General features: G+C 43.5%; 1 protein-coding gene across 1 annotated transcript in view; it reads left to right on the top strand.

Moving 5' to 3' along the window:
- TLN2 (talin 2) overlaps positions 1 to 26,081 on the top strand; it is a 178,162-nt gene that overhangs the window by 132,773 nt on the left and 19,308 nt on the right. The window contains exons 48-51 of the mRNA XM_065411565.1: positions 3,172 to 3,357; positions 11,814 to 11,921; positions 18,698 to 18,803; positions 24,977 to 25,101. Coding sequence (XP_065267637.1) covers positions 3,172 to 3,357; positions 11,814 to 11,921; positions 18,698 to 18,803; positions 24,977 to 25,101 — 525 coding nt within the window. The remainder of the gene's footprint in view (positions 1 to 3,171; positions 3,358 to 11,813; positions 11,922 to 18,697; positions 18,804 to 24,976; positions 25,102 to 26,081) is intronic.

Here is a 26,081-nt window from a genome sequence, read left to right as displayed (position 1 = left end):
TTCTCTGCAGTGAAGACCAATGCAAAGAATTCATTTAGCTTCTCCGGCGTGGCCTGGCCTTCCTCAAGTGCTCCAATTGATTGTTTGGCCGGCTTCCTCCTTTTGATGTATTTAATTTTTTATTTTATTTTATTATTTTATTTTATTTTATTTTTCTGTTAGTTTTTGTGTCCTTTGCTCGTTGCTCTTCAAATTCTTTTTTGGCCTGCCTAATTATACTTTCACACTTGACTTGCCAGATTTTATGTTCCTTTCTATTTTCCTCAGTAAGATTTTTAAAGGATGCCTTTTTGCCTCTAACCGATTTTTCTACTCTGTTGTTTAACCCTGGTGGCACTTTTTTTGGTCCTCTTACTATGTTTTTTTTTTTTTTTAATTGGGGTATACATTTAATTTGAGCCTCTATTGTGGTATTTTTAAAAAGTTTCTGCAGCTTGCAGGTATTTCAGTCCTGTGACTGCACCTTTTAATTTCTGTTTAACTAGCTTCCTTATTTTTGTGTGAAAAATGCAGATACTGACAAAGGAAGAATAATTATGGAATATATATATTTTTTAAAATTAAATCCCCACATAAGCTGTGACACAGTAAATGAACCGTCAAAATCCTTTGGATAAACTCTGCAATCTAAAACGTTCCAGATACTTAGTCTGTCAAGGAATTGTACTTTATTGTGTCAAGCAGAAATCATGTGGTGATTTCTTTTGAATACTTCTAATGCATTATTATACCCATGAGTCAATTGTTTTGTTTGATTGCTTGGGGCAGTCTCAGGAGTGTCTATATATTTATTAAAAATAAGATTAAATCCTGACCCCAGTGAAGTCAATGGAGAAACTTCATCCAGGATTTTACCTAGTATGGGACTATTGTATATACATGTGCACTGCTTTAACTGGCTTGATACAGGTTGAATTTGAGTACTGTTAAGAGATGTCTTTGTAACAGTTGGCATGGGCTTGTTCCTCAGTTTCTCCCCCACGCTGAGAGGGGGTGGAGGGGTGAAAGCCAAATAATGATAACCTGGATAAATGGGAGTGGCCTTTCCTAATGTATGTTCAGGCATTTAGATACTACAGCAATGGGCACACTAGAAAACCCTAATAAGGAATAGATAATGCTGTCAGAGCAGCACTGCATAATGGTTGTGACTGGTAAAATTTGTCCAGTTACTCCTGGGGGAATTCTGCGCATGTGCAGATTTCTTTGCTTCTCCGCAGAAAAATGACGTTCTGACCTGGAAGCAAAGGGAAGCTGCAAGAGCGGTCATCACCGCTCCCCAGCAGCGTGGGTGCATTGTTTCGGGCACCCGGAGCAGCCAGCAGAGTGGTAGATCCCTACACTAAGCCTCTCCATTCTTGGATACTGCTGGGCTGAGCCTGCCTGCCTACATCTAGTGTGCTTGGCACAGAGGGGCAGGGCCTGGGGTGTTTCTGGGACAGTCCTGGTCCTTACACTATGTCAGGGTCGGGTGCAACTTTACTGCTGAGTCCATCTCCGGGGGAGGGGAGGCGCGGCGCAGGGTGATTACCTCTGTGCAGTCAGTGGCCTGTGCTTCCCACTGCCATGCTGGAGCTTCCACATTTATTTATTGACAAATAAAATTTGCAGAATTTTAAAATATTGTAGAATTATAAATTTTTTGGCACAGAATTTTAAATTTTTTGGTGCAGAATACCCTCAGGAGTAACCCAGTACAGTACCTGGACTATTCTATAAGGCTTAAGAATGGCAAGCTAATAAGGAATACAGCTGGAAAAAGGAGGCAAGTAGGAGCCAGGATAAGCTCTAACTGACTTACGTTAGCTATAATGTTTTAATACAGTTAATTACTTCCAACATTCATAGGAATGAGGTGTGTGGGGTCAGGTAATTCAATGTCTTCCTCTTGATACAAGTTCCTCTACACAATTATATAGTTAGGTTTGTAACAGAGGATTAAGCATAGAAAAGAGACAGTGCTTCATTTTCTCTGTCCCTCCCCCTTTCAACCTTTACAGAAAAAAATTTTGAGCATTTTATTAATATATCCAGTTCAGTCCTTCTATGCTGCTTCTGGCTGAGGGGACAGCTGGTGTGGGCTCTAGTGGTGCAATGGGTTAGCGCACAGTACTTATAGAGCAGTGCTGCATGGAGTGATTTGTGGGGAGGGATAGCTCAGTGGTTTGAGCATTGGCATGCTAAACCCAGGGTTGTGAGTTTAATCCTTGAGGGGGCCATTTAGGAATCTGGGGCAAAAATCTGTCTGGGGATTGGTCCTGCTTTGAGCAGGGGGTTGAACTAGATGACCTCCTGAGGTCCCTTCCAACCCTGATATTCTATGATTCTATGACACGTTAGAGCAGGGGTAGCCAACCTGTGGCTCCAGAGCCACATGCGGCTCTTCAGAAGTTACTATGCGGCTCCTTGTATAGGCACCGACTCTGGGGCTGGAGCATCAGGTGCCAACTTCCCAATGTGCCAGGGGGTGCTCACTGCTCAACCCCTGGCTCTGCCACAGACCCTTCTCGCCCCCTTCCCTGAGCCTGCCATGCCCTCACTCCTCCCTCCCTCCCCCCCCCCCGAGCCTCCTGTATGCCACGAAACAGCTGATTAGGAGGTGCGGAGAGGGAGTGGGAGGCGCTGATCGGTGGGGCTGCCGGTGGGCGGGAGGCGCTGGGAGCGGGGGGGAGATAATGGGGGGCTGCTGATGTATTACTGTGGCTCTTTGGCAATGTCCATTGGTGGCTCCTGGCTCCTTCTCGGGCTCAGGTTGGCCACCCCTGCATTAGAGCATGGCCTATATGGGAGGAGGATCTCTGCATGCCTGTCCGATAGTCAGGATGGAAGAATATATGGATAGGACTAGTAGCTATTGGTTTCTGGCTATCCTATAATACAGATAGTTTAAATGACAAGTGTTGGGTGTCATCCATTTCAATGAATGGGTTAACTTTTTGTGCATACTTCCCACAGCTTAGTGTTTCTCTCTGCTCTGTGTAGATGTGCAAGTCTTATCAGAGCCAGACTCCTGACAAGCAGGAGTGATATTGCAGAACAATATTCCAATTAAATTTCTGATTTCATGCCATTTGAAGGCTGCTTCCAATTGCCGTGTCTGTTTCAAGCTCCGTGTTATTGTGCTCTGACTCTTAAAGGGCAACTAGATCTCCTTTCTGCTTTAACTTCTAGGTATTTCAGTCGAAGGAGATTCCAGAAAAGACATCATCACCTGAAGAATCGATCCGGATGACGAAAGGAATCACCATGGCAACTGCCAAAGCTGTTGCAGCTGGGAACTCATGCAGACAGGAGGATGTGATTGCTACAGCGAATCTGAGCCGCAAAGCAGTAGCTGATATGCTAACAGCTTGTAAGGTAAAGATTAATTTCCTCTCCTAATTTTTTAGGTTTCTATATCCTTAAATTTAGTTTGTGTTTGTCTTTATGAGAAGTTAATGATTGTGAGAATTATGAAGTCTGACTAACACATCCAATACCAGAAAGGGGGGATTTCTATGCTATGTAAGAGAAATATGGATTAATACACACTGGTTTATTTTTGGAGAGAGAGAATATTTTTTTTGATTGACACGAAACCTGCTTGAGTTTTTGTTTCTTTTAAACTACAAGACAGACTCGGTACAAACAGTAGAGCATAAAAATAATGTAATGGTGACCTGATTTTAATATAGTTAGGAGTTCTCTAATGGAAAAAATGTGCAAATGTATTGTCAATATTCCTTTGCTTTCTAAACAAACTAATTGGTCTGCTGAATTCCTCCTGTGCTTTTAAAGAGTGTATGCCTTTTGTCTTGTACTAACTGCAATGCTCCTGTGAGCTGAACTTTTGGAATATTGTATTTGAGACAGACAACTTTAAAGAAATAGGACTGTAAAATGTTTGCATCCATAGTTCAGGTAGTAATGCAAAATATACTCATGACCCACTTCTCTTCATGCTGAGGTAGGGCGGGATTATTCGTAATTAACAGGGGCAGGACCAGAAAGGGATTTTACAAAGTTGATTCTTTGATTCTTTGAAGTTTGAGCATTGAAATTAAGTGAAATTAAGACAACTCTTATTCCTAATCATCATTTAGGCATCTTTGCTCTTCAAGGTACAAATGACTGAGAGAAGAATTAAAGCTTGGGCAGTTTGGCAGGTGTGGAGTTCAAAATTTAGTTAAATCTTTCCCTGCGTAGGTCCCCAGATCACGTTTTAGCTCCATTATGACTGGATGTAAGCATAGGACAGGGTTTAATTTTGTTTTTAAAATAATGATTCTGCACTTAAGCATGATGCAATGTGATTTTGAACATGATTTCTGTATATATTGTGAATTGAAATCCTTACGTCATTTTGACCTTGATGATTCTTGTATGTATTTAGCAGAGTACATCTGTTCCTGAACACTCTGCTTGCTTCAAGCTTTGATCTCATCTTCCCCCCCTCCCCCGCCCCCTGCTAAACACAGATACTTGAAAGTATAGCTATAGTTTGCATTGGAACCCAGAAGTCACCACATCTTGTATCATCCAGTCTCGTATCATGCCTCTGTCAAAGTCCAGTACATGATGCTTCAAGGGAAGGTGAAAGCACTCTCGTGTGCAGTTGTGCAATGGTATAGGATCAATTAACACTCTGAAGCATATTCGTTAAATATCCTTTGTAACTTTATATCCTGGCTAGTGTAGGAGCATATTCATATGGAGATCTATCTGCATTTCACTCTGCAGATTCTCTGGATTACAGTTCTTCCTATTTAAATTATATTTTCAGTTTAATATTCTGCATTTTAGTTGTATGTTTTTGTATACTTTCAAATTAATTGTTTCCTCTTGTTTTCACATTCACTCCTATTATTGCTATAATTTAATTTGGTGCCTCTCCTGCTCTGGTTCATAGATGGCCAGAGGCCTGCAGAATAAACCATTTAGAGTCCAAGCAGTGGGGAACTGGGATGTTGATAAGGGGCTGAGTATCCATGAGAGAATTGCCTTTACAAAGCAATCTAAAGAATGAAAACAGTTGAGAACAATTTTACTTGTCTAAAATGACAGATTGAAAAGCAGTCTACCTGAGAGCTTGTTGGGTATGGTAATCATTCTTTGGGCTAGGGCCTACCAGGTTAACATGGTAGTAGTGGTAAATTGTTACCACTTGAGTAGCAAGTACTGATCCTTGAAGTCACCATTGTTATTGCTTGCAGATGACATTAATAATCTCTAGCTTGAAAGTCGGCTATGTGCCACAGAGCACCACCTTGAAAGCAGCAGAGTAGGAATAACAGCTGGAAGGCAGCCTGAAGCTAGAACCAGAAATAGTATGGTTCAGAACAGTGAGGATAAAAGCTTGCCCTCTACTTAGCCCAGTGGATTTGGTTTTGGCCTTCTTATGTCCTTGGAGCTGGAAAGGGTTATTAGGCAAGGAGAAACAAGTCTGAAAACACTGGAGAGAGGTGGAAAGTCTAGAAGACCAATCAGAGGCATTATTTAAAACATGTGACCCAAAATTTGTCAAAACAGCTGTCAGTCTTAAGTGTGACAAGGTTGGTGAGGTAATATCTTCTAATGGATAGTCAAGGGCCACTCTATCTTGAATGGTCCCTTTGAATATGCGCTAACTACTTATGCTAAACAATCTATTCCACCTTTCATTTAGCTGTGACTCTGGGAGTATCTTTCCCAGACCTAAAGAAGAACCCGGTGTGGCTTGAAAGCTTCTCTTGTTCATGGCTACCACTACGCTGCACAGTCTTAAGTTTGTTAAATAATTTAATTATGTGTACCACATCCCCTTAGCCAGAGCTATATCAATTAATGTTAGACAGCAATTTAAAATGTCTGGTGAGAAGCTAGTACTTCTATTTTTGGCATGTATGCTACTGTGTTTTTATCCACTCATATACTTACTTTGTTAATAGATGGCATCAAGCTGTATGAAGGAGTATCAGATCTCTTGTAGAAAGTCTTCTTATCTACTTTTCAACATATGAATGGCCATACTGGGTTAGACCAAAGGTCCATCTAGCCCAGTATTCTGTCTTCTGACAGTGGCCAATGCCAGGTGCCCCAGAGGGAATGAACAGAATAGGTAATCATCAAGTGATCCATCCCCTGTCACCCATTCCCACCTTCTGGCGAACAGAGGCTAGGGACACCATCCCTGCCCATCGTGACTAATAGCCATTCATGGAGCTATCCTCCAGGAATTTATCTAGTTCTTTTTTTGAACCTTGTTATAGTCTTGGCCTTCACAGCATCCTCTGGCAAGGAGTTCCACAGGTTGACTGTGCATTGTGTGAAAAAATACTTCCTTTTGTTTGTTTTAAACCTGCTGCCTACTAATTTCATTTGGTGACCCCTAGTTCTTGTGTTATGAGAAGGAGTAAATAACACTTTCTTATTTACTTTCTCCACACCAGTCATGATTTTATAGACCTCTATCATATCCCTCCTTAGTCATCCCTTTTCCAAGCTGAACTGTCCCAGTCTTATTAATCACTCCTCATATGGAAGCCATTCCATACTCCTAATCATTTTTGTTGCCCTTTTCTGAACCTTTTCCAATTCCAGTATATCTTAGAGATGGGGCGACCACATCTGCACGCAGTATTCAAGATGTGGGTGTACCATGGATTTATATAGAGGCAATATGATATTTTCTGGGGTATTAAAAAAATTCCATGATAAATCTGAATAGCCACTTCTTTTGTACTTTAAGATGGTGAATAGGGAGCACCTGACTTTCTTTGTTATACCATCAAGGCAGCATGACACCTGCAAAACTTGATCTTTTTGTGATATTTGGCAAAATAGGGGTTTCTCATCAAATACGCAGCAAATCAATCTTCTGAATATTTTGCTAGGACTAATATTGTCAAATAATAAGCAAATAATGACACACATTATGGGTTAGATGTGCCACTAAATGGAATGAAACCCACCAAAATGCACATGTGTGAACAAAATATAGCATGAATTGTTATATACAGTACACTTTGTGTTTCTCTAGTGTCATGAATATAAATGTACATTAAATTTCACTGCAACTTCCCTGAAGCAGAGGGGTTCAGCTCTGGGATATTTAAACAAGTCTACAGTAATTGTGCAATATGTAAATAATACACTGACCACTGGGGTTCTGAGGCCTGCAACGTGCAGAAGGTCAGACTAGATCATGATGGTCCATTGTGGCCTTAAAGTCTGTGAGTCTGTAAGTGAGCATTTGTCAATAGTTACCATTTGGGGAAAAAAATATTGGTTACAGTTCAATCTCAGGAACTGATCCTGTGGGTCCTATTAAACTTGATGGAGACACTTAACCAAAAGTAGTCAAGATTGGATCAGACCCAAAGATAAAAACAGATTTCATCTTTATACCATGTGTGTAAAGTAATAACTCTGCATTAACTAATGGGAAACATTGATTTTTTTATTTTATTACTGGTGACTCTTGTAGCAAAATTAGAACGATATGAGAACTATCTAGGGCAAAGAGATGGTCTTAGTTATATAGTTGCAGTTAAAGATTGCACATCTTTTATCATATGAGGGGTATGTCAGTGCTTACAATGTTAGCATTGTACACATACTGCTAACCCATAATGCTAGAAGCACTTGAAGAGAGAATGGGGCATGATAGCAAAGAGGAACTGAGTGCGAAGAGGACAGGTACAATAGAAGTATCAAAAACCGGAGAGAAAGAGATGAAAGAGCAGAGATGGGCTCGTGGACTGGCAAGCAAGATGCTGGCCAGGATCTTGGGTTCAGTTTGCAGATTCAAAGCAGAATTCCTGTATCACCTTGAGAAAGTCCATATTTCTGTGCTACAGTTCCCCACCTGCACAACAAGGATAATAATGATCCTTTCTCCCATCCATTGTCTTGTTTGTGGACTGTGGTCTCAATCTCACTTGGGAAACCCTAGACACTTCTGTGATATAAAAATAATTAATAATAATGAAACATTGTGTGTCTTGAGAACATGTGTTGCCAATTGCAGCAGGGAAAACTGGAAGTAGAAATTCACAGGAGCAATAGAATCATAGAATATCAGGGTTGGAAGGGACCTCAGGAGGTCATCTAGTCCAACCCCCTGCTCAAAGCAGGACCAATTCCCAACTAAATCATCCCAGCCAGGGCTTTGTCAAGCCTGACCTTAAAAACCTCTAAGGAAGGAGATTCCACCTCCCTAGGTAACCCATTCCAGTGATTCACCACCCTCCTAGTGAAAAAGATTTTCCTAATATCCAACCTAAAGCCCCCCAGCTGCAACTTGAGACCATTACTCCTTGTTCTGTCATCAGGTACCACTGAGAACAGTCTAGATCCATCCTCTTTGGAACCCCCTTTCAGGTAGTTGAAAGCAGCTATCAAATCCCCCCTCATTCTTCTCTTCTGCAGACTAAACAATCCCAGTTCCCTCATAAGTCTCCTCTCCTCATAAGTCATATGCTCCAGCCCCCTAAACATTTTTGTTGCCCTCTGCTGGACTCTTTCCAATTTTTCCACATCCTTCTTGTAGTGTGGGGCCCAAAACTGGACACAGTACTCCAGATGAGGCCTCACCAATGTCGAATAGAGGGGAATGATCACGTCCCTCAATCTGCTGGCAGTGCCCCTACTTATACAGCCCAAAATGCCGTTAGCCTTCTTGGCAACAAGGGCACACTGTCGACTCATATCCAGCTTCTCGTCCACTGTAACCCCTAGGTCCTTTTCTGCAGAACTGCTTCCTAGCCATTCGGTCCCTAGTCTGTAACAGTGCATGGGATTCTTCCGTCCTAAGTGCAGGACTCTGCACTTGTCCTTGTTGAACCTCATCAGGTTTCTTTTGGCCCAATCCTCTAGAGGATAACTAAATCATCTGACCTGAGGAGAAAAACCGGAGTTGGGATACAATATTTTTGAAGCTTTGTCCCTTATTGTTTGTCATTACTTTAGCATTCCCCAAGTGTCTGAAACAAACTTGCTAATCAGAGTTGAGAATGCAAGAGAACATCAAACCATAGGCAGAAGATTTGGGGAAATCCTTTAAAAATTAACCTAAGCCACTTCCTCCACTTAAAGCAGAAAGAAATCCATCCTTCCAAACTATTCTACAAGGTGAACTGTGTGTCTTGGTATAATACAATATGTCACACAGGAAGTAACTCAAAAAAATTTCTGAGTTAACAATATTTCACAGATGAGGATATGAATTTATATAATGTACATACATTCTGTCCAAGAAACTTTCTGAGGAAATTCAATTTAATTTATATTGCAGGAAAACCTTCTGATGTAAATGAATGAATAAGCTTTTTGTTAGTTTGCTGCTGGTTGACGAGTCTTTTGAATATGTATTCTTGATATAAGAACTAGGACCTGATTCTATTCCCAGGGAAGTAAATAGTTTTTTTCATGGACTTCAGTGGGAGGCAGAATAGGCCTTAAAGATGTTGATATGTTCAGTGTTTCTTCCAAAAATATTGTATTGTCTCAGTCAATTGTGTACGCTAAGGTTAATCAGAACACTTGGGCTTATCTCTGGTAGAAGTTTGAAGAGATTCTTGGTATCTGAGTATTTTTGTAGCATCCGTCACCATAGTATTGAAGTATGTACAAGGTAAATTAAATGTGTGGGGTGAAGTCGCTGTTGGACTTCAAGTAGTTTCTGGACCTTTCTAAATTGGTTAAGTCTTTCCAGTAGAATAATCACCCAGCCTTAAATATGACCAAAAAAAAAAAAAAACCCTCCAAAAAACTACTGTTCTGTTTACAAAGTGGGGAGCCAACAGTGTAGTTAATGTAGGTTGTAGTGGTTGATGCTCAGCTGCTCTTCATCTAGCCAGTAGAGGGAGCCCATTAACCAACTCAGACCATTAACCAACTGAGTCTAATGTGACATCATCAATTATGATGATAAGGAAAGAAAGAACTGATCAAAGTGTACAAACAACCAAATTAATTTTAGTCCCAATTGCAAATGCCAGAAGACAAAAAGAAATTGGTAGGAGCATATTTGCAAAAGTGGGCAGGTGAGTTCAATAAAACTGCCCGAAAAAAAGCATTTTAAGGTGTATTTTTAAAAATTAATGCCAAGTTTAAACATGCTCCCAGTTGTACTTTCCAAATATCATTTTAGTAGTGGTGAATCTATGATGCAGAACTACTTTCAAATTTTTTATTTTGCCCTCTAAAAGATTCTACCGGTACAAGATGCTCTTTTACTGCTTGTCGTACATATTTAACCACATGAAATCTAATACTACACATGACAGGTAGTTGATCCATTTAACCTCTATATCAGGCTCATGTCATTAATCAGCCCTTTGCTGCAGTATGTTTAAAAGGCAGGCATGCTTCTTTGCAATCTTCCGTTTTCCATATACAGAATAATATTGGCCCTCAAACCACTTTACAAAGAAGGTCACCATCATTATCTCCATTTTACAGAGCGGGAAAATTATGCACAGATGTAACCTGCCCAAGGTCACCCAGCAGGCCAGTAGCAGAGCTGAGAATAGACCCTGGATCTCCTAAGCCAGGGGTTCTCAAACTGTGGGTCAGGACCCCAAAGTGAGTCATGACCCTGTTTTAATGGGGTTGCCAGAGCTGGTGTTAGACTTGCTGGGGCCAGTGTTAGACTTGATTGGGCTGAAGCCCAAGCCCCATCACCCAGGGACGAAGCCCGAGCCCCACCATCCAGGGTTGAAGCTGAAGCCCCAGGGCTAAAGCTTGGGTGGTGGAGCTCAGGCTTCGGGTTTAGCCGTGGGCTGCGGAGCTCAGCTTACAGGCCCCTTGCTTGGGGCTGAAGCCCTTGGGCTTGGGCTTTGGCCCCCTGCCTGGGGTGGCGAGGCTCAGGCTTCATTCCCCACCTCCTGAGGTCGTGTAGTAATTTTAGTTGTCAGAAGGGGGTCGCGGTGCAACGAAGTTTGAGAACCGCTGTCCTAAGTTCAAGTACAGTGCGCTATCCACTAGGCTGCACTGTCTCTGATGTGGAGCCTTAAGTTGTGTTCACTTTTGGGGGCTGCACAGAACACTCTCATTTTAGACGGAATGTCTGAGGGTTTGTGGGGGGGAGCGTTTTGAGGGGGGTTGTAGTTCTAAAATCTGTAACGCTGTATGTATTTGTGGATGGAGAAACTATTGCTCAGACCTCTTTCGTTTTCTTTCCTCTTCCAATGTGTCAATAGGAATATGGAGGCGCCATCTTCCTTCTTATTAGCATCACTGCTTGTACAAAACTGTAGTACACGTCCCCCACAAGCTACCAGCTCAGTCCATTCCCAGAATCTGTTACGGTTATACCTAAAAAAAGCAACCAACTTGCTGCCTTTCTCCTTTGGACTTTTGCTGAGTTGCCTGTTTTGTTTGGGCTGATGGCGGGATGTGTATCTGATGCTGACCATGTCTAATGAAGAATGTTAAAAAATAGTGAGCTGTTGCATCCCTAGAGTGAAGAATATGACAACAGAAGGAAACTTCTTCGTAAATCCATTTTCACGGTTAGGGTGACCAGATAGCAACTGTGAAAAAATGGGACGGGGGTGGGGGGTAATAGGTGCCTGTATAAGAAAAAGTCCCAAAAAACGGAACTGTCCCTTTAAAAATAGTACATCTGGTCACCCTATTCACAGTTGAGGCTCTGCAGCTTTGACAGGCCAGTTACGCTATACCTTTGCAACGGTGGTGACTTGCTGGCTTGGATGTTATTTACAAACAATGAGAAATTGCTTTTTTCTGGCCTTTCTTTGCCATTTATGTAGTTTCCATCCATATGTCTGCTCCTCCCCCCTACCTCTGCTTTGTAATTTTTGAGTGTTAATATTGCTTTGTCTCCGTAGCAAGCTTCCTATCACCCAGACGTGAGTGAAGATGTTCGAGCAAGAGCACTGCGATTTGGAACAGAATGTACCCTGGGATACTTGGATCTCCTAGAACATGTCCTCCTGGTAAGAAGGAGCCTATAGGCATGTATTGAAGCTTTGCCAAGAACAAATAATCCCACTGAGCCCTTTTCATAATCATTGCCAACGTTAACTTTTTATTAGCTTGCTGCAAGTTCCTGAACAAATGGTTAAAATAGCTCACCACTTTCTAAAAAAAGAGAGAAGGGAAGCTGGATGTGTTTGCATAGAGTTCTCTTCTGGAGCTTACTTTATCATGAGTCAGTGAAGGCATCACAGCATCTAAAAATGGGCCCCTTTAAAATCAAACATTGGTATTCTCCAGTGGGTCTCTCTCTTAACCTGATGTAGTAGAACACACACCAATCACCAGTGATGAGCTGCCAAAATCGTAACAACCGGTTCCCTCCTCACCCCACGAGGGGGTCATGGCCCACCCCCCGGGACTCCTGCCCCATCCAACCCCCCCTATTCCTTGACACCCCAGGGACCCCTGCCCCATCCAACCACCCCTTCTCTCTGTCCCCTGACTGCCCCTGGAACCCCTGCCCCTGACTGCCCCCCACCGCCCCATCCAACCCCTGCTCCTCCCTGACTGCCCCCCCCCCCGGGACCCTTGTCCCCATTCAATCCCCCTGTTCCCTGCCTTCTGACCGCCCCAACCCCTGTCCACCTCCCCATCACCCCCCGAACTCCCCTGCCCTCTCCCAACACCCCCTTACCGCACTGACTGGACGTGGCTGGCTGCACTACGGTCCGGCCGCGGCCGGAGCTGCGGGGACGCGGGGCCGGGGCAGGAGTCGCACGGCCGGAGCCCGGGGACGAGGCAGGAGCCGGGTAGCCGGGGCCGGAGGACGCGACAGGAGCCGGGCGACCGGCCGCAGCCAGGGAGGGCCGCGGCCGGAGCCGGGCAACTGGGGATGCGGGGCCGCGGCCACCGCCGCACCCGGACCCGCGCTGCCAGAGCCGGGCCGCGTCACGCCACAGCAGGAGCTGGGTGGCCAGGGCCGCGGCCGGAGCCAGGGAGGGCGACCGGCCGGAGCCAGGGAGGGCCGCGGCCAGAGCTGGGCAGGCGGGGCCGGGCGGGGACGTGGCCGAAGACCAGCCGGGGCGCATGGCCCTCCTCGCTCCCCCCCACCCACACCGTAGCTCCATCTTCCTGGGCCTGAGCGGGAAGCCTGCTTGCTTCTCAGCCCTCCCAGGCTTCCCGCGCGAGCAGCTGATTCGCGGGAAGCAGGGGGGAGGAGAAGCAGGGAGGAACATTCATGGGAGGAGGCAGAGCTGAGGTGAGCTGGGGCCGCGGAGGGGAGCGCTTGTTAAATTTAAATGCCCTTTTAGAACCGGTTGTCCCATGCGGGACAAATTTAACAACCGGTTCCCGCGAACCGGCTCCAGCTCACCACTGCCAATCACCCAAACCACCGATGTTGTGAAAATCACTAGGGGAGCACTACGTTCACATGCTTGCCTGACCCTATCCTGAGGTAAGCAAAGGAAATGCTATCTGAGGCCATCCCCAAAGCCCCTCCTAAAAGCTCCCCAACTCTGTTTTTTCACTTAAAGTCTTGTGACTAACTCAGTGCACTCTGAAGCTGTGAATACTGAACTGTGTATGCTTTTCTGGAATCTGAACACTTATCTGGTAATATTGTAGCATTGTTTCAACGTGGGCATTTCACACATATAGAAGCATGGGGTGTGTAAGAATAAAGGTTTAGTAAAATATCCAACTTTCTCAAGTTGACTTGCAGCTGCAGTCATCATGTGCGCAACCTCTGAGAAGCTACCTTTTAGTGGCTGGTGTGTGACATAGGCCTTCTGGGTAGAAATACATTGCCAGGCAGAGATTTTAGTGTGTCTAGTTAAATTAAATTAAATTAACGACTGTGTGTAGGAATACAGATAAAGTAAAAAATAGAGGTCCGATTATATGAACGCTTGTCACTAGCAAGGAAGATAGTATAAGAAAAATTAAACTTGTTAGATCTCATTACTGGAACTTGCCCAGCAGGGAATAATTTGCATTTAGAAGTCTAGTGTATTTTTAGTACAGTTGTACTTGGGGAAATTTGTCATGTTTTATCCACTCTATTGAATATTGCAGTATCTGCCTCAACATTATGCATCTTAACAGAGCAAAGACTAATCAGATTTTGCTTGATCCTACTCCTTCATCTTTTGCCTTTCACTTCTCCCATCTATTCCATTTTCTTAGCAGAGCCGCCTTTCTTACCTCTAGCAGCTTCACTTACAAGGCCTGAGTACACTGCGGAAATGTACCTGTAGACGAGCACTTCGTTGCTCGCGGTATAAATTTGCTGGAGACCACTCTTTTTCACACACCAGTGCCCTTTTATTTCCCTGTATTTTCCCACCACCGCGTATATACAGCTATATACAGTTCAATATCAGTCAGATAGCCCCTTAGGGAACAGCTTGCTCTTACAGCTAGCTGGGAGCAACAGGCCCTCACTTTCCTGTTTCCCCCCCTCCTACTTCCTTCCTGCTAGCTTTATAGGCCGCCTTCTTAGCAGGCTCACAGGTGATTGCTCTCAGGCTCCTTTAATGAGCCACACCCTGCCAGCTCCAGTCAGTTCCCCTTTATGGGAGCTATGCTAGCAGGTTCTGAGCTAACAGGGGCTAGTTCAGTGCCTCTTAGGCCAGCACCCTGTTACACCTTAAGATCGGCGCCCCCGGGCCACCTTTGGCCCCTCGGCCCTTCCGCCGTTCCCCCGAAGGAGGCTCTTTCGGGGAGCCCTCCCCGCTCCCAGCTGGGTCCTTCCCAGCCAACACCCCGGATGGTTTCTCCATCCCTCTCCCACAGAAGGAGCATTTCTCCGGGAGTGGTGGCCCCACCATCTCTGCTTCCACCCGCAGGTCATCACATCAATCGCAGTGTGGCAGGCCCCCTATCCCCAGCTTCCCCTGTGTGTCTGGCCGGAGTTCGGGGGTTGTTTTCACTTCTAGCGGGATCTCCTGCGCCTCAGTTTCCCCCGGCTCTCCTTGCGGCTCAGGGCTCTCCTGCCCCAACGACGGGGGGTCAGCATTCATCCCACCACTGGGCGGGACCTTCCATGCCTCAGTTTCCTCCGTTCGTCCCAGTACATCTGGGGCTTCTTCCGCAGAGAGCGGGATCAGGGGGTGTTCCCCCATGCCCCTTCCTTCTCTGTGGGAGTCCAGACCGACCAGCTCCCCCATATATGCTTCCCGCGGGTCTCCCCACTCCTAACAGGGGCTGGTTCAGTGCCTCTTAGGCCAGCACCCTGTTACAGTACCCAAAAATGCCAGCTGACTCGAGCCATATATAGACTAGGTTTATGTTACAAGCCCAGGCACACACAGCCAAAATTAGTGAGCATAAAGTTTGTGTAGAAGTGAAGATGGATAAGATGATGTCACCATTTTAACTGCTTCCAGGAAGCTGGATAGAAATCGATACTCAAGTTCACAGTGTATTCTTTGTTAAAAAGTTGGTTGCACCCTAGAACGTAAATAGGATTGCGTTGGATGTTGCTTAGTAGCAAGTACAGAAGGATCACTGCATCAGTCATTTTCCAGTGAGGATACCCAGCTTAGCTCTACCCAGTACATTAACCTCTACCTTGGGGCAGTTCCCCCAAAATTCTAACTGGTTGGAGCTGTAGCATAGAACAGGATCAGACAGCCTGCACAGGTTTTTTTTAATTGAACAATTTTCTTGACATAGAATAATAGTTAGCAAGTTTGGACACAGTTATTCAGAAGGTGATGGCAAGGCAACTTTCAAGTCAGCTAGAGTCCACACACTTCTTAATGTCTCTGTCTGGTTTAGTATGCTGAGCTGGTGCATTAGTTTATGATCTCACAGCAACAAGATTGGTTGGCATCAGACCTTTCAGCTGATTCTTCTTATTGACTGCAGTTTATATGAGTGCTAACAAAGTCTTGTTGAGCCTGACTGCTATGGACAAGATTGCTCGAGTGGGTCTGTTGACATTCAGAGAGACCGGAGAGCGTGAAGTTTGGCAGTCAGAGCCCTTCAAAATACCTAAAAGTTTAAGGTTTAGTAAGCGCAATAACCAGGAATCCACATGCCAAAAAGTCACTCTGTGCTGGGACTAAGAAGTGTAAAGTGCATGTTACTGACTTGAGTGCTCACATACAAGCAATACGGCTTTGACATTCTTGTGGATTATCAAATTATCTAGGGCAGTGTTTCCCAAACTTGGGACGCCGCTTGTGTAGGGAAAGCCCCTGGCGGGCCGGGCTGGTTTGTTTACCTGCCGTGTCCGCAGGTCCGGCTGATCGCGGCTCCCACTGGCCGCGGTTCGCTGCTCCAGGCCAATGGGAGCTGCTGGAAGTGGCGCAGGCCGAGGGACATACCTTCAGATGGCCCTTGCAGGTCAGGGTTGAGGTGCACTGGCAGATCAGTGTGTGAGAAGCTTTTGCTCTATGTCCATTCTGTATCTGTGCTTTGGGTAAATACAGGACTTCAGTCTCCAGCACCTGCCATGAGTTCTAAATACACTTACAGAAAGGTAACTGGAAAACCTCCAAGTTCGTGCACTTACACCCACTCATTTAATTGCCACTTTGTTGCCATTGTCAAGGGTAGTACTGATGTTACAAATTGTTTCTACATCAGAAAACATGGTGCTTTGCTACAGTCATGATCACACTGTGTGTATTTTTTGAAATTTCAGCTGTGTGGGAAGGTTAGCTCTGAAAGGCACAATAGTACTGTCTGCTGGGTTGAAGGAGGCTCAGACAGTGCCCTGGTTATAGCCCTCATTGTTGCAAAAGGTATTCATTTTGTTAATATGGCAGCAGATTGCTTGGCTATTGAGGATTCAGGTACTTATATTTACTATGGAAACAGGGCTCTTCAACCTTAGGCTCTGTGAAACTCAGGGATTCATGTACAGTTAAAAACCTACCACCTGGGTTTCTCTAGCATCTTCTGGCACAGTAATGAATGAGGAAATGCGCCATCAATTCCTACATTTGCGTGTTGGTCCTTTTACTGCAGAGCTCACCAGCACTGGAGGAACGGTGAGCTTGGAAGGAAAGCAGAATTCTTCTAGAATTATTGAAAACTATATTTGAAATTTCTGCTATCTTTTGGCTTTGACAGGGAAGAATTGTTCTGTCAAACTTCACTAGTGCTTGTGAATGACACCAAGTTTTAAAACGACTCCATCAACATGGGGATGCCCAAAATTAAAGCCACATAATTCTTACTGTCTGGGGACCACTCCTCATCTCCCTCAAAAATTAACTTAATTGCAACACCTAAAAGTGTACTAGGCACTTTACAGATGATAAAGAAAACATGGTCTTTGACCCCCAAAGAACTTACAATCTGTTGACAGATATTTTTTTTGTTCAATATACTATCTAGGACAGTGGTTTTCAACCTGTGGTTCTCGGACCCCTAGGGGTCCACATGCTATGTCTAAGGGGTCTATGAAAGGTTGTCGTTACCATAGAATAGTGTGTTTCAACCAGTGGTCCATGAACCCTGGGGGTCCTCAGGCTATGTCTAAGATTTCCAAAGGGGTCTGCACCTCCATTCAAAACTTTTTAGAGGTCCGTAAATTAAAAAAGGTTGAAAACCGCTGACCTAGGAGGGGTCAGATCTGACCATTCAATTATAATTCTGTTTGCTAATAAGGAATTAAAATGTATACTGTGAATCTTGCATTATTTCAGGTACAGCAGTATTCTTTATATGAACATACAAGCCTGGTGTGATTTGAAAAGTGCACACATATTCCATATTTGCACTATATCAGTGACATAATTTGAGCTATGAGGAGACCTCTAGTTTCCACTCTTAACCTTTTTAAATGTGAAAGAAAAAGAAAGATCACCCTTAGCGGACAGATAGATATTCAGAGCCCATATGCTATATCTGTGGCACTGAACCTTTATTTCCACAAGCAAATCTTTTGTTCATTCTTCCATCCTGTTAAGTCAAGTTGAATTCCAGAGAGCAGTACTAAGCAAAAGTGACTATCGAATTCTTCCTCTCAATCCCATCTAAAAAGTTCATGTATCCTTTACTGCAAAATCATTCCCCTATTTCTCATGTTGCTAGTGCTGGAATAAATGAAATAATGAATTCTTTCCTCAGTAAGATATTCTTTTTCGCCCACTTGTAACTTCTGCCAGCCATTAAAGCAAAGATTAGTGTTGGATTCCTAAACCTTGCTTTCTGATACAACGGCCGCTTTTCTGTTGTTTCATTTCTGTTCCCTTTTGTATCTGCCTGCTCTGCTACAGAGCTACTTTGAGGGTATCTAATTAAGCGATTATGAAGAATATTAGAAGGAGCAAAAGAGAGCAGAGGTGGGGAATGAATCTCAGTTTATAACAAGGATAGTTGGAAGAAACAGTGGCAATGGTGGTAGTGTAAAACATGTAGTTTTGTACCCTGTTTACCCGTGTAGTTTACATTTGTCCCCAAAATGAAAATGCAACATGAAGCACTTGGCTTGCATTTTAATTTGGTTAAATGTTCTTCATTAATAGATTGACACATGAGATCATCTGTCAAATATTGAGTACTTCCAGAAACAGCCCTGTGGAATACTTTCACAATGATAGACAGCTTTGCTTTCCTAGCATGGGCTAGATGTGAGATACAATCTCACAACCAGTCTGCTTGGGTCTTTATTTTAGTTTTGCTTCTGAGTTGTGGGCATTTTTGCATTTTTCTGTATACTCACTTTTTTCTTTTTTCCCCCTAGAGTAGCATTAGGTAGCATTCATCTAATTCATTGGGAACTTGCAGTGAAAAATTAGCCTCTAATTGCTAATTGATTTTTATCTTTTTATAGATTCTTCAGAAGCCAACTCCAGAACTGAAGCATCCGTTGGCTGCCTTCTCAAAGCGGGTTGCTGGTGCTGTGACAGAGCTTATTCAGACAGCAGAAGCGATGAAAGGTGGGTCTGACAACCCACTTAGTTAATACACAGAGTGGTTCCAGAAATGACAAGAGACATTAAATATTTACCTAGATGTTAATTTTCATAGTTAGTTTTTTATATTTAAAAACTTTGTAATTCCCTGGCCCACCTCCACTTGCCCTGGTACAACTTAATTGCACAAAAATGTTATAATTGGCTGCACTCCCCCAGCAATGGATTTGATATGGGTCACCAGCCCCATTCTCCACAGCAAGAGAACCTGCACAATAGTTTTTAAGTATAGTTTGCACTAGGGCTGTCGATTAATTGCAGGTAACTCACGCGATTAACTCAAAAAAAAAAAGAATCGATTAAAAAAATTAATCGCGGTTAATTGCACAGTTAAACAATAGAATACCAATTGAAATTTATGAAATATTTTGGATATTTTTCTACATTTTCAAATATATTGATTTCTATTACAACACAGAATACAAAGTGTACAGTGCTCACTTTATATTATTATTTTTATTACTAATATTTGCAGTGTAAAAATGATAAACAAAAGAAATTGTATTTTTCAATTCACCTCATACAAGTACTGTAGTGCAATCTCTTTATCATGAAAGTGTAACTTACAAATGTAGATTATTATTTTTTTTGGTTACATAACTGCATTCAAAAAGAAAGTGTAAAATTTTAGAGCCTACAAGTCCACTCAGTCCTACTTCTTGTTCAGCCAATCACTAAGACAAACAAGTCTGTTTACATTTACGGGAGATACTGCTGCCTGCTTCTTATTTACAATGTTACCTGAAAGTGAAAACAGGCACTTTTGAAGTCAGCGTTTCAAGGTATTTACATGCCAGATATGCTAAACATTAGTATGCCCCTTCATTCTTTGGCCACCATTCCATGCTGATGATGCTCGTTAAAAAAATAATGCATTAATTAACTTTGTGACTGAACTCCCTGGGGGAGAATTGTATGTCTCCTGTTCTGTTTTAACCACATTTCTTGTTATAGCAGTCTCGAATGATGACCCAGCACATGTTCATTTTAATAACACTTTCACAGCAGATTTGACAAAACGCAAAGAAGGTACCAATGTGAGATTTCTAAAAATAGCTACAGCACTCGACCCAAAGTTTAAGAATCTGAAGTGCTGTCTAAAATCTGAGAGGGACAAGGTGTGGAGCATGCCTTTTAAAGAAGTCTTTAAAAGAGCAGCACTCCGATGCAGAAACTAAATTTAAATTAATGGAGATATCCCATCTCCTAGAACTGGAAGGGACCTTGAAAGGTCATCGAGTCCAGCCCCCTGCCTTCACTAGCAGGACCAAGTACTGATTTTGCCCCAGATCCCTAAGTGGCCCCCTCAAGGATTGAACTCACAACCCTGGGTTTAGCAGGCCAATGCTCAAACCACTGAGCTATCCCTCCCCCCTACTACACAACCTGAACCACCAAAAAAGAAAATCGACCTTCTGCTGGTGGCATCTGACTCAGATGATGAAAATGCACATGCAATGGTATGCTCTGCTTGGATCATTATTGAGCAGAACCTGTCATCAGCATGGACACATGTCCTCTGAAATGGTGGTTGAAGCATGAAGGGACACACGAATCTTTAGTGCATCTGACACATAACTATCTTGCAATGCCAACGACAACAGTGCCATGCAAATGCCTGTTCTCACTTTCAGGTGATTATTATAAACAAGAAGCGGGCAACATTATCTCCTGCAAATGTTAACAATCTTGTTTGTCTGAGCAATTGGCTGAACAAGAAGTAGGACTGAGTGGACTTGTAGGCTCTAAAGTTTTACATTGTTTTATTTTTGAATGCAGGTATTTTTTATACATAATTCTACATTTGTAAGTTCAACTTTCATGATAAAGAGATTGCACTACAGTACTTGTATTAAGTGAATTGAAAAATACTATTTCTTTTGTTTTTTACAGTGCAAGTATTTGTAATAAAAATAAATATAAAGTGAGCACTGTACACTTTGTATTCTGTGTTGTAATTGAAATCAATATATTTGAAAATGTAGAAAACATCCACAAATATTTAAATAAATGGTATTCTGTTATTGTTTAACAGCGTGATTAATCACGATTAATTTTTTTAATCACACGATTAATCATGATTAATTTTTTTAATCACTTGACAGCCCTAGTTTGCACCCTGCCCCCACTCAGGGAATGGTTTACAATCTCCACCAAGCACTGAATCGATTATCTCCTGTGATGGGGCAAGGCCAGATGGCTACAGTAAAGTAGTGAGGAACAGGTATGTTAGCCCCAGGCTAAACAAATCCCTGGTACCATGGTAACCAAATGGCAGTCGCTCCAGATTAATCAAGACACCTGGGGCCAATTAAGATCCTTCTAGAAGGCAGTGGAGATAGCTAGATTGATTGGGACACCTGAAGCCAATCAAGGACTGGCTGGAACTAGTTAAAAGCCTCCCAGTTAGTCAGTGCGGTGTGGGTGTCAGGAGCTATAGGAGGGAGCTGTGCTGTTGGAGGAACGAAGTAGTACGAATCCATATCAGGTGCAAGGAAGGAGACCCTGAGGTAATTGTGAAGAAGATATTGAGTGGGGGCTGCTGTGGGGAAGTAGCCCAGGAATTGTACATGTCCTATTTCCAAAAAGTCAGCTTCCATAGCTGCTAATTTTAGGGTCCCTGGGCTGGAGCCCGGAGTAGAGGGCGGGCCTGGGCTCTCTCCCCCCCCCCCCCCCCGATTAATCACTGATACTGGGAGACAACAGAGACTGTGCGAGGGAGGGTTGTTTCTCCTCACCTCCCTTGCTGGCTTATGATGAAAATGGCTCAGTAGACTGTGACCCTTGCCTCTAGAGAGAGAAGGGTGGAGGGTCACAGTGAGCCTCTGAGGTTAGCAAAATCCGTCAGGAAACGCAGGACCCACGGAGTCAAGGACAGAACTTCGTCACACTCCGCACTGACCTTGAGCAGTTAGGAAGAATTTGGATCCAGCTTGCAGGAAATAGCTCAGAGCTGCCATCAGCCACTCTGCTATCAAAGTGAGCAACAGTGGCTGGAACTACAAGATTCAATATTGGTTGCCTCAGGACACTATAGTTTTTCCAGAGAAGGTGATACATTCACCATGAGACTCTATTCCTGTAACCAAGCCCAGGCTGCTAGGATTAACAAAGGTGTAGAATGCCCAGAACAGTTCCACTGTGCGTGACCCCACCAATACAGCTCTACGGGTGAAATCTTTGTCTCTCTGTGACGGGTAGTCTGCCCCTTAAGGGTAGTAATGCATAATGGTCAGCCAATCCCATCATGTGGTGTGTTCCTTTAAGATTTTTAAAAGTCCAGTGTATATATAGATATAGATGTGCGCACACAAAGCCTAGTAGATATTGGTAGAAAGGATCCGCTCCCAACCAACCAGTTGGGGATGAGCTGAAAGACAAGGACCAGCATAAATGCTGCCTCCTCCCTCATAGTTGGGCACACACTAGCAGGAAATGGCTGACCCTCTGAGCCTGAGAACTAATTGGGGGGGAAAGGGCCAGTGGAGGGAGAAGCTGGTTAAGGTCCTACAGCTGGCTAAAGTACACCTTGCTCCAGGAGAGCTGGGGACTCCTGGCTGAAGGAGGGAGGTAACAGCTGCCTGAATTACCCAACTCCAGGGGAAGGTCTGGGCTCCTTCCTCATAACGAGACAGCGACTGATGTATACGCTGCTGCAGAAGGAGAGCTGGGGACTCCTGGCTCAAGGAGGGAGGTAATAACCGTCTGACTTGCCCAGCTCCAGGAAAGCAGTTCTGGCACCGGCGTTCCACAAGAGAAACGGGGAACTGAAGAGGAGCCCAGGGAGGGGCGAAAGACCTCTTGTTTACCTTAACTTGGGACTGTTGTGTAAGGTGGTGTTTATTTTGAGACTTTGAGTACCCCAGAAGGGGATTGAATTTTCAAGTGACCTGGCCGTGAGGCTAGGCCACAGAACAACCAGATGGAGGTGATTAACAGGGGGAGGCAAACAAGGAGGTGGCCCAGCAGCCCACACAGACAACACAGGCTGGTGGAGTGATTCTGTGGATGTGGGTTCAACTTGGGGCCGGGCTCCATGACACTCCCATACAGCTACAGCATATAGTCTCCAAAAATCTGTCACAATTTTGTTCTGTCTGATACTTCTTCCATGGCACTCTAGCCTCCTCTTTCATATACTTTGTCACAGTCATCTGTGAATCATTGAGAATGAAGCCATCAGACAGGTGGATTCAGGAGCCCTAATAGCATAGGACAAAATGTAATTGAAGTCCCACAAAATTATCAATAGAATGGCAACTGGATGAACAGCGCTTTTCCTTCTGCCTGCCTGGAGGCCCAGTGGTTCTACTAGTCCCCAAAGGGAGACCACCAAAATAGGTCCATTGCCCTTCTGGGATCATTGTGTCCCAACTTCAAATCAAGTCAGCTCATTACAAAGTTACATCCAGTCTCCAGTGCTGATGCAAACACCTCAGTCCAGATTCCAGAGTGCATCCAACCTAAAGTGTGGAACTTCAGCATCCCAGGCTGTTACTGCAGTGGTGAATCAAAGAAATAAAAGAAAATTAAAGGTTGGGTGATTCTTTGAGCATTCTCCCAGATAGGAAGAAATTGCAGCGATTAAAAATAAAACTGTGTAGCACGGTTGGGTTTTTTAAGGGCATAAGCATGTTTATATTCATGACTCAATTACTTAGAAAAAGTTTCTTGTTTTGTATGCTAAAATCATGGGTGAGCAATGCCATTTTAGATGTTTATTGCTCTTTGATTTTATAACTGATTTTTGTCTAAATTTTCATCCCCTGGTTTGGGCAGACTCCTAAAACCGCAACTGTAAAACAAAGAGTATAATGAACAAGAGGAATTATATTATCAAGAAGGAGTTGTAAATCTACCGAGATGCTTATTGAGGTAGTGAAAGAAATATTACTCTGCCATTAATAAAGTGAATTGAGTACAGGGTGTTCTGGAAGTGTTTGTTGAATGAGCACATTTACATGACCAGCAAATAGGCACATAAATACTTTAATATTATAGGCAATGTAACATGAAAATCATTTCAGTGCTACTTATTCTTACTTTGGAAAAAGGATATCTAGTAAAACTATATTTGTTTGCTTATCCTGTCATAAGCAGGGCCGGCTCCAGGCACCAGCTTACCAAGCAGGTGCTTGGGGCGGCCACTTCGGAGAGGGGCGGCACGTCCAGCTGTTCGGCAGCAATTCGGCGGACGGTCCCTCACTCCTGCTCGCTCGGAACGAAGGACCTCCCGCTGAATTGCTGTCGCAGATCGCGATCGCGGCTTTTTTTTGTTTGTTTTTTGTTTGGCTGCTTGGGGCGGCCAAAACCCTGGAGCCGGCCCTGGTCATAAGTTTGACATATAATTGTCCGGATTTTAGTTGTAATGTAATATCAGTCTCACCAGAGGGTTAAAAATAATTATCTTCTATTTAAGTTTTCTACACCATTCCCAGTAAGTTGCAGAACTTTGGAGTGAACTACCTCTGAACATTTGTTTTATGAGGTCTGCAAAAGTATAAGATCTTTCCTTTCCAAAAAATGTTCAGCCTTGTATGTGTAGGAGAAACTTGCTTATTGGCCTTATTGGCACTGGGATTAAAATGGCACTGATCACTCTCGTGTTTTCCATGGATGGGTGCTAGCCCTGTCTCCCTAGCCGCTGTAGAAGGGGACTTACTGAGAACTGTTAGTCAGACCATGATCTCCTGAATAGTCTAATACACCCTTTGTGCTCTTTTGTCACAGTTCTCAGACAATGCATCTGTCAGCCTTGGTCAAGGAAAGCACACTAGAATCTTTCTAAGTAACAACCATGATTAAACATGGTTGGCTGATACAATAGTTCAGTACCCAGTGTAGACATGGCTTTTGAAGGAGCAATTCAGAGTTGCTTTTCTTACACAAGTTCTTAATCAAGCCACTTTCATAATAGAACATTAGGGCTAAGTGTTCTTTCCATTCTGACTTGTGTTTTGCAGTCAGTGGCTTAAATTATAGTATTTTATGCCACTAATGGTACTAAAATGAGGTCTCCATATTATACACATACTCTGTATTTAGCACATAGTTTTGAGGTGTAACAGGGAATCAGCTTGGTCAAAAGGCACTAAAAATGCTACTGAAGTTATTGTCTTCCCCTCTGTTAATTTCAGGCACGGAGTGGGTGGATCCAGAGGACCCGACAGTCATTGCTGAGACAGAGCTATTGGGGGCTGCAGCTTCAATTGAGGCTGCAGCAAAGAAGTTAGAGCAGTTGAAACCACGAGCCAAGCCGAAGGTGAGTGTCCATCTTCCATGTTCTTTTTAAAGTTAATGCCGCAGAAATGCAAATCACTGGTATCATGGGGAGTTGATTGCATCAAGGTGATGGTTGGAACAATCAATCCTTACATTATCCTCAGCTGGTGCCAGTAGAAGCTACACTTTTCAGACAAGCTAGGCGTGACTTACCACAAAGGCAAAAGATATTTGGTGGCTCTTTCAAGTCGTGGGCGTGCAAGTAATAGATTTGGATATGGAGGGGAAGGAAAGGTAATTCTTAGCAAAAGCGTTTTCAAGTTACAGGATAGTTATTGTTAGTTCATTCACTTTTCTCCGTCCAAAAAATCTTTTCTGATGTGAAAGATCATTCTTGTTCCTCAATTTCAGAGGCTTTTGAGCCCACTCACTCACTCCTCAGTGTGTGTGCAGTGTACTATGGGAGGTTGTGGCCAAAAGATCTTATAAGATCAACACACAGTATTTAACTTGTAGCAAACCGGTGTTTCCTTTTAAACTCTTTGTTTAAAATATTAACTGATTCTTCTGTGCTTATTTTCTCTTAATTCTATAAAGGGAAATGTATAAATGAAGGTCCCATATGAATGCTTATGTAGTCTCATATTTTTGTGTGTTTCAGATATGTCCATGAGAATATTTTTAAATAAAATGGAATTAACTGCTTGCATGTGTGTCAGAGGAATTATATGGCAATTATTATAACCTGAAGTAGTTAGTGTACTTGCACAGTTCAGGGAGTGGGGGTATGACACAGAATCACTTCACTCCACAGTGTAGAACCCCTGACAAGTTTTGGAATAAACTCCATGAGACCCAGGACTGGGCCTCTTTTAATAAAAATAAGGCATGCCATTAACTTCAGAAAGCAATGCTGTGGTCATGTCCTTTTCTCAGTGGCTTCAGAGTTACTGGACTTCGTTCTAAGCAGATGAGGAATCTTCCCAAGAAAGCAGGTTCTAAAGGTCATTCAGTGTCAGA

This window comes from Emys orbicularis, chromosome 10 (genome assembly GCF_028017835.1).
Source record: "Emys orbicularis isolate rEmyOrb1 chromosome 10, rEmyOrb1.hap1, whole genome shotgun sequence".
Lineage (NCBI taxonomy): Eukaryota > Metazoa > Chordata > Testudines > Emydidae > Emys > Emys orbicularis.
Note: the sequence above shows the minus strand (reverse complement) of the source record. Positions and strands in the feature narration are given on the sequence as shown.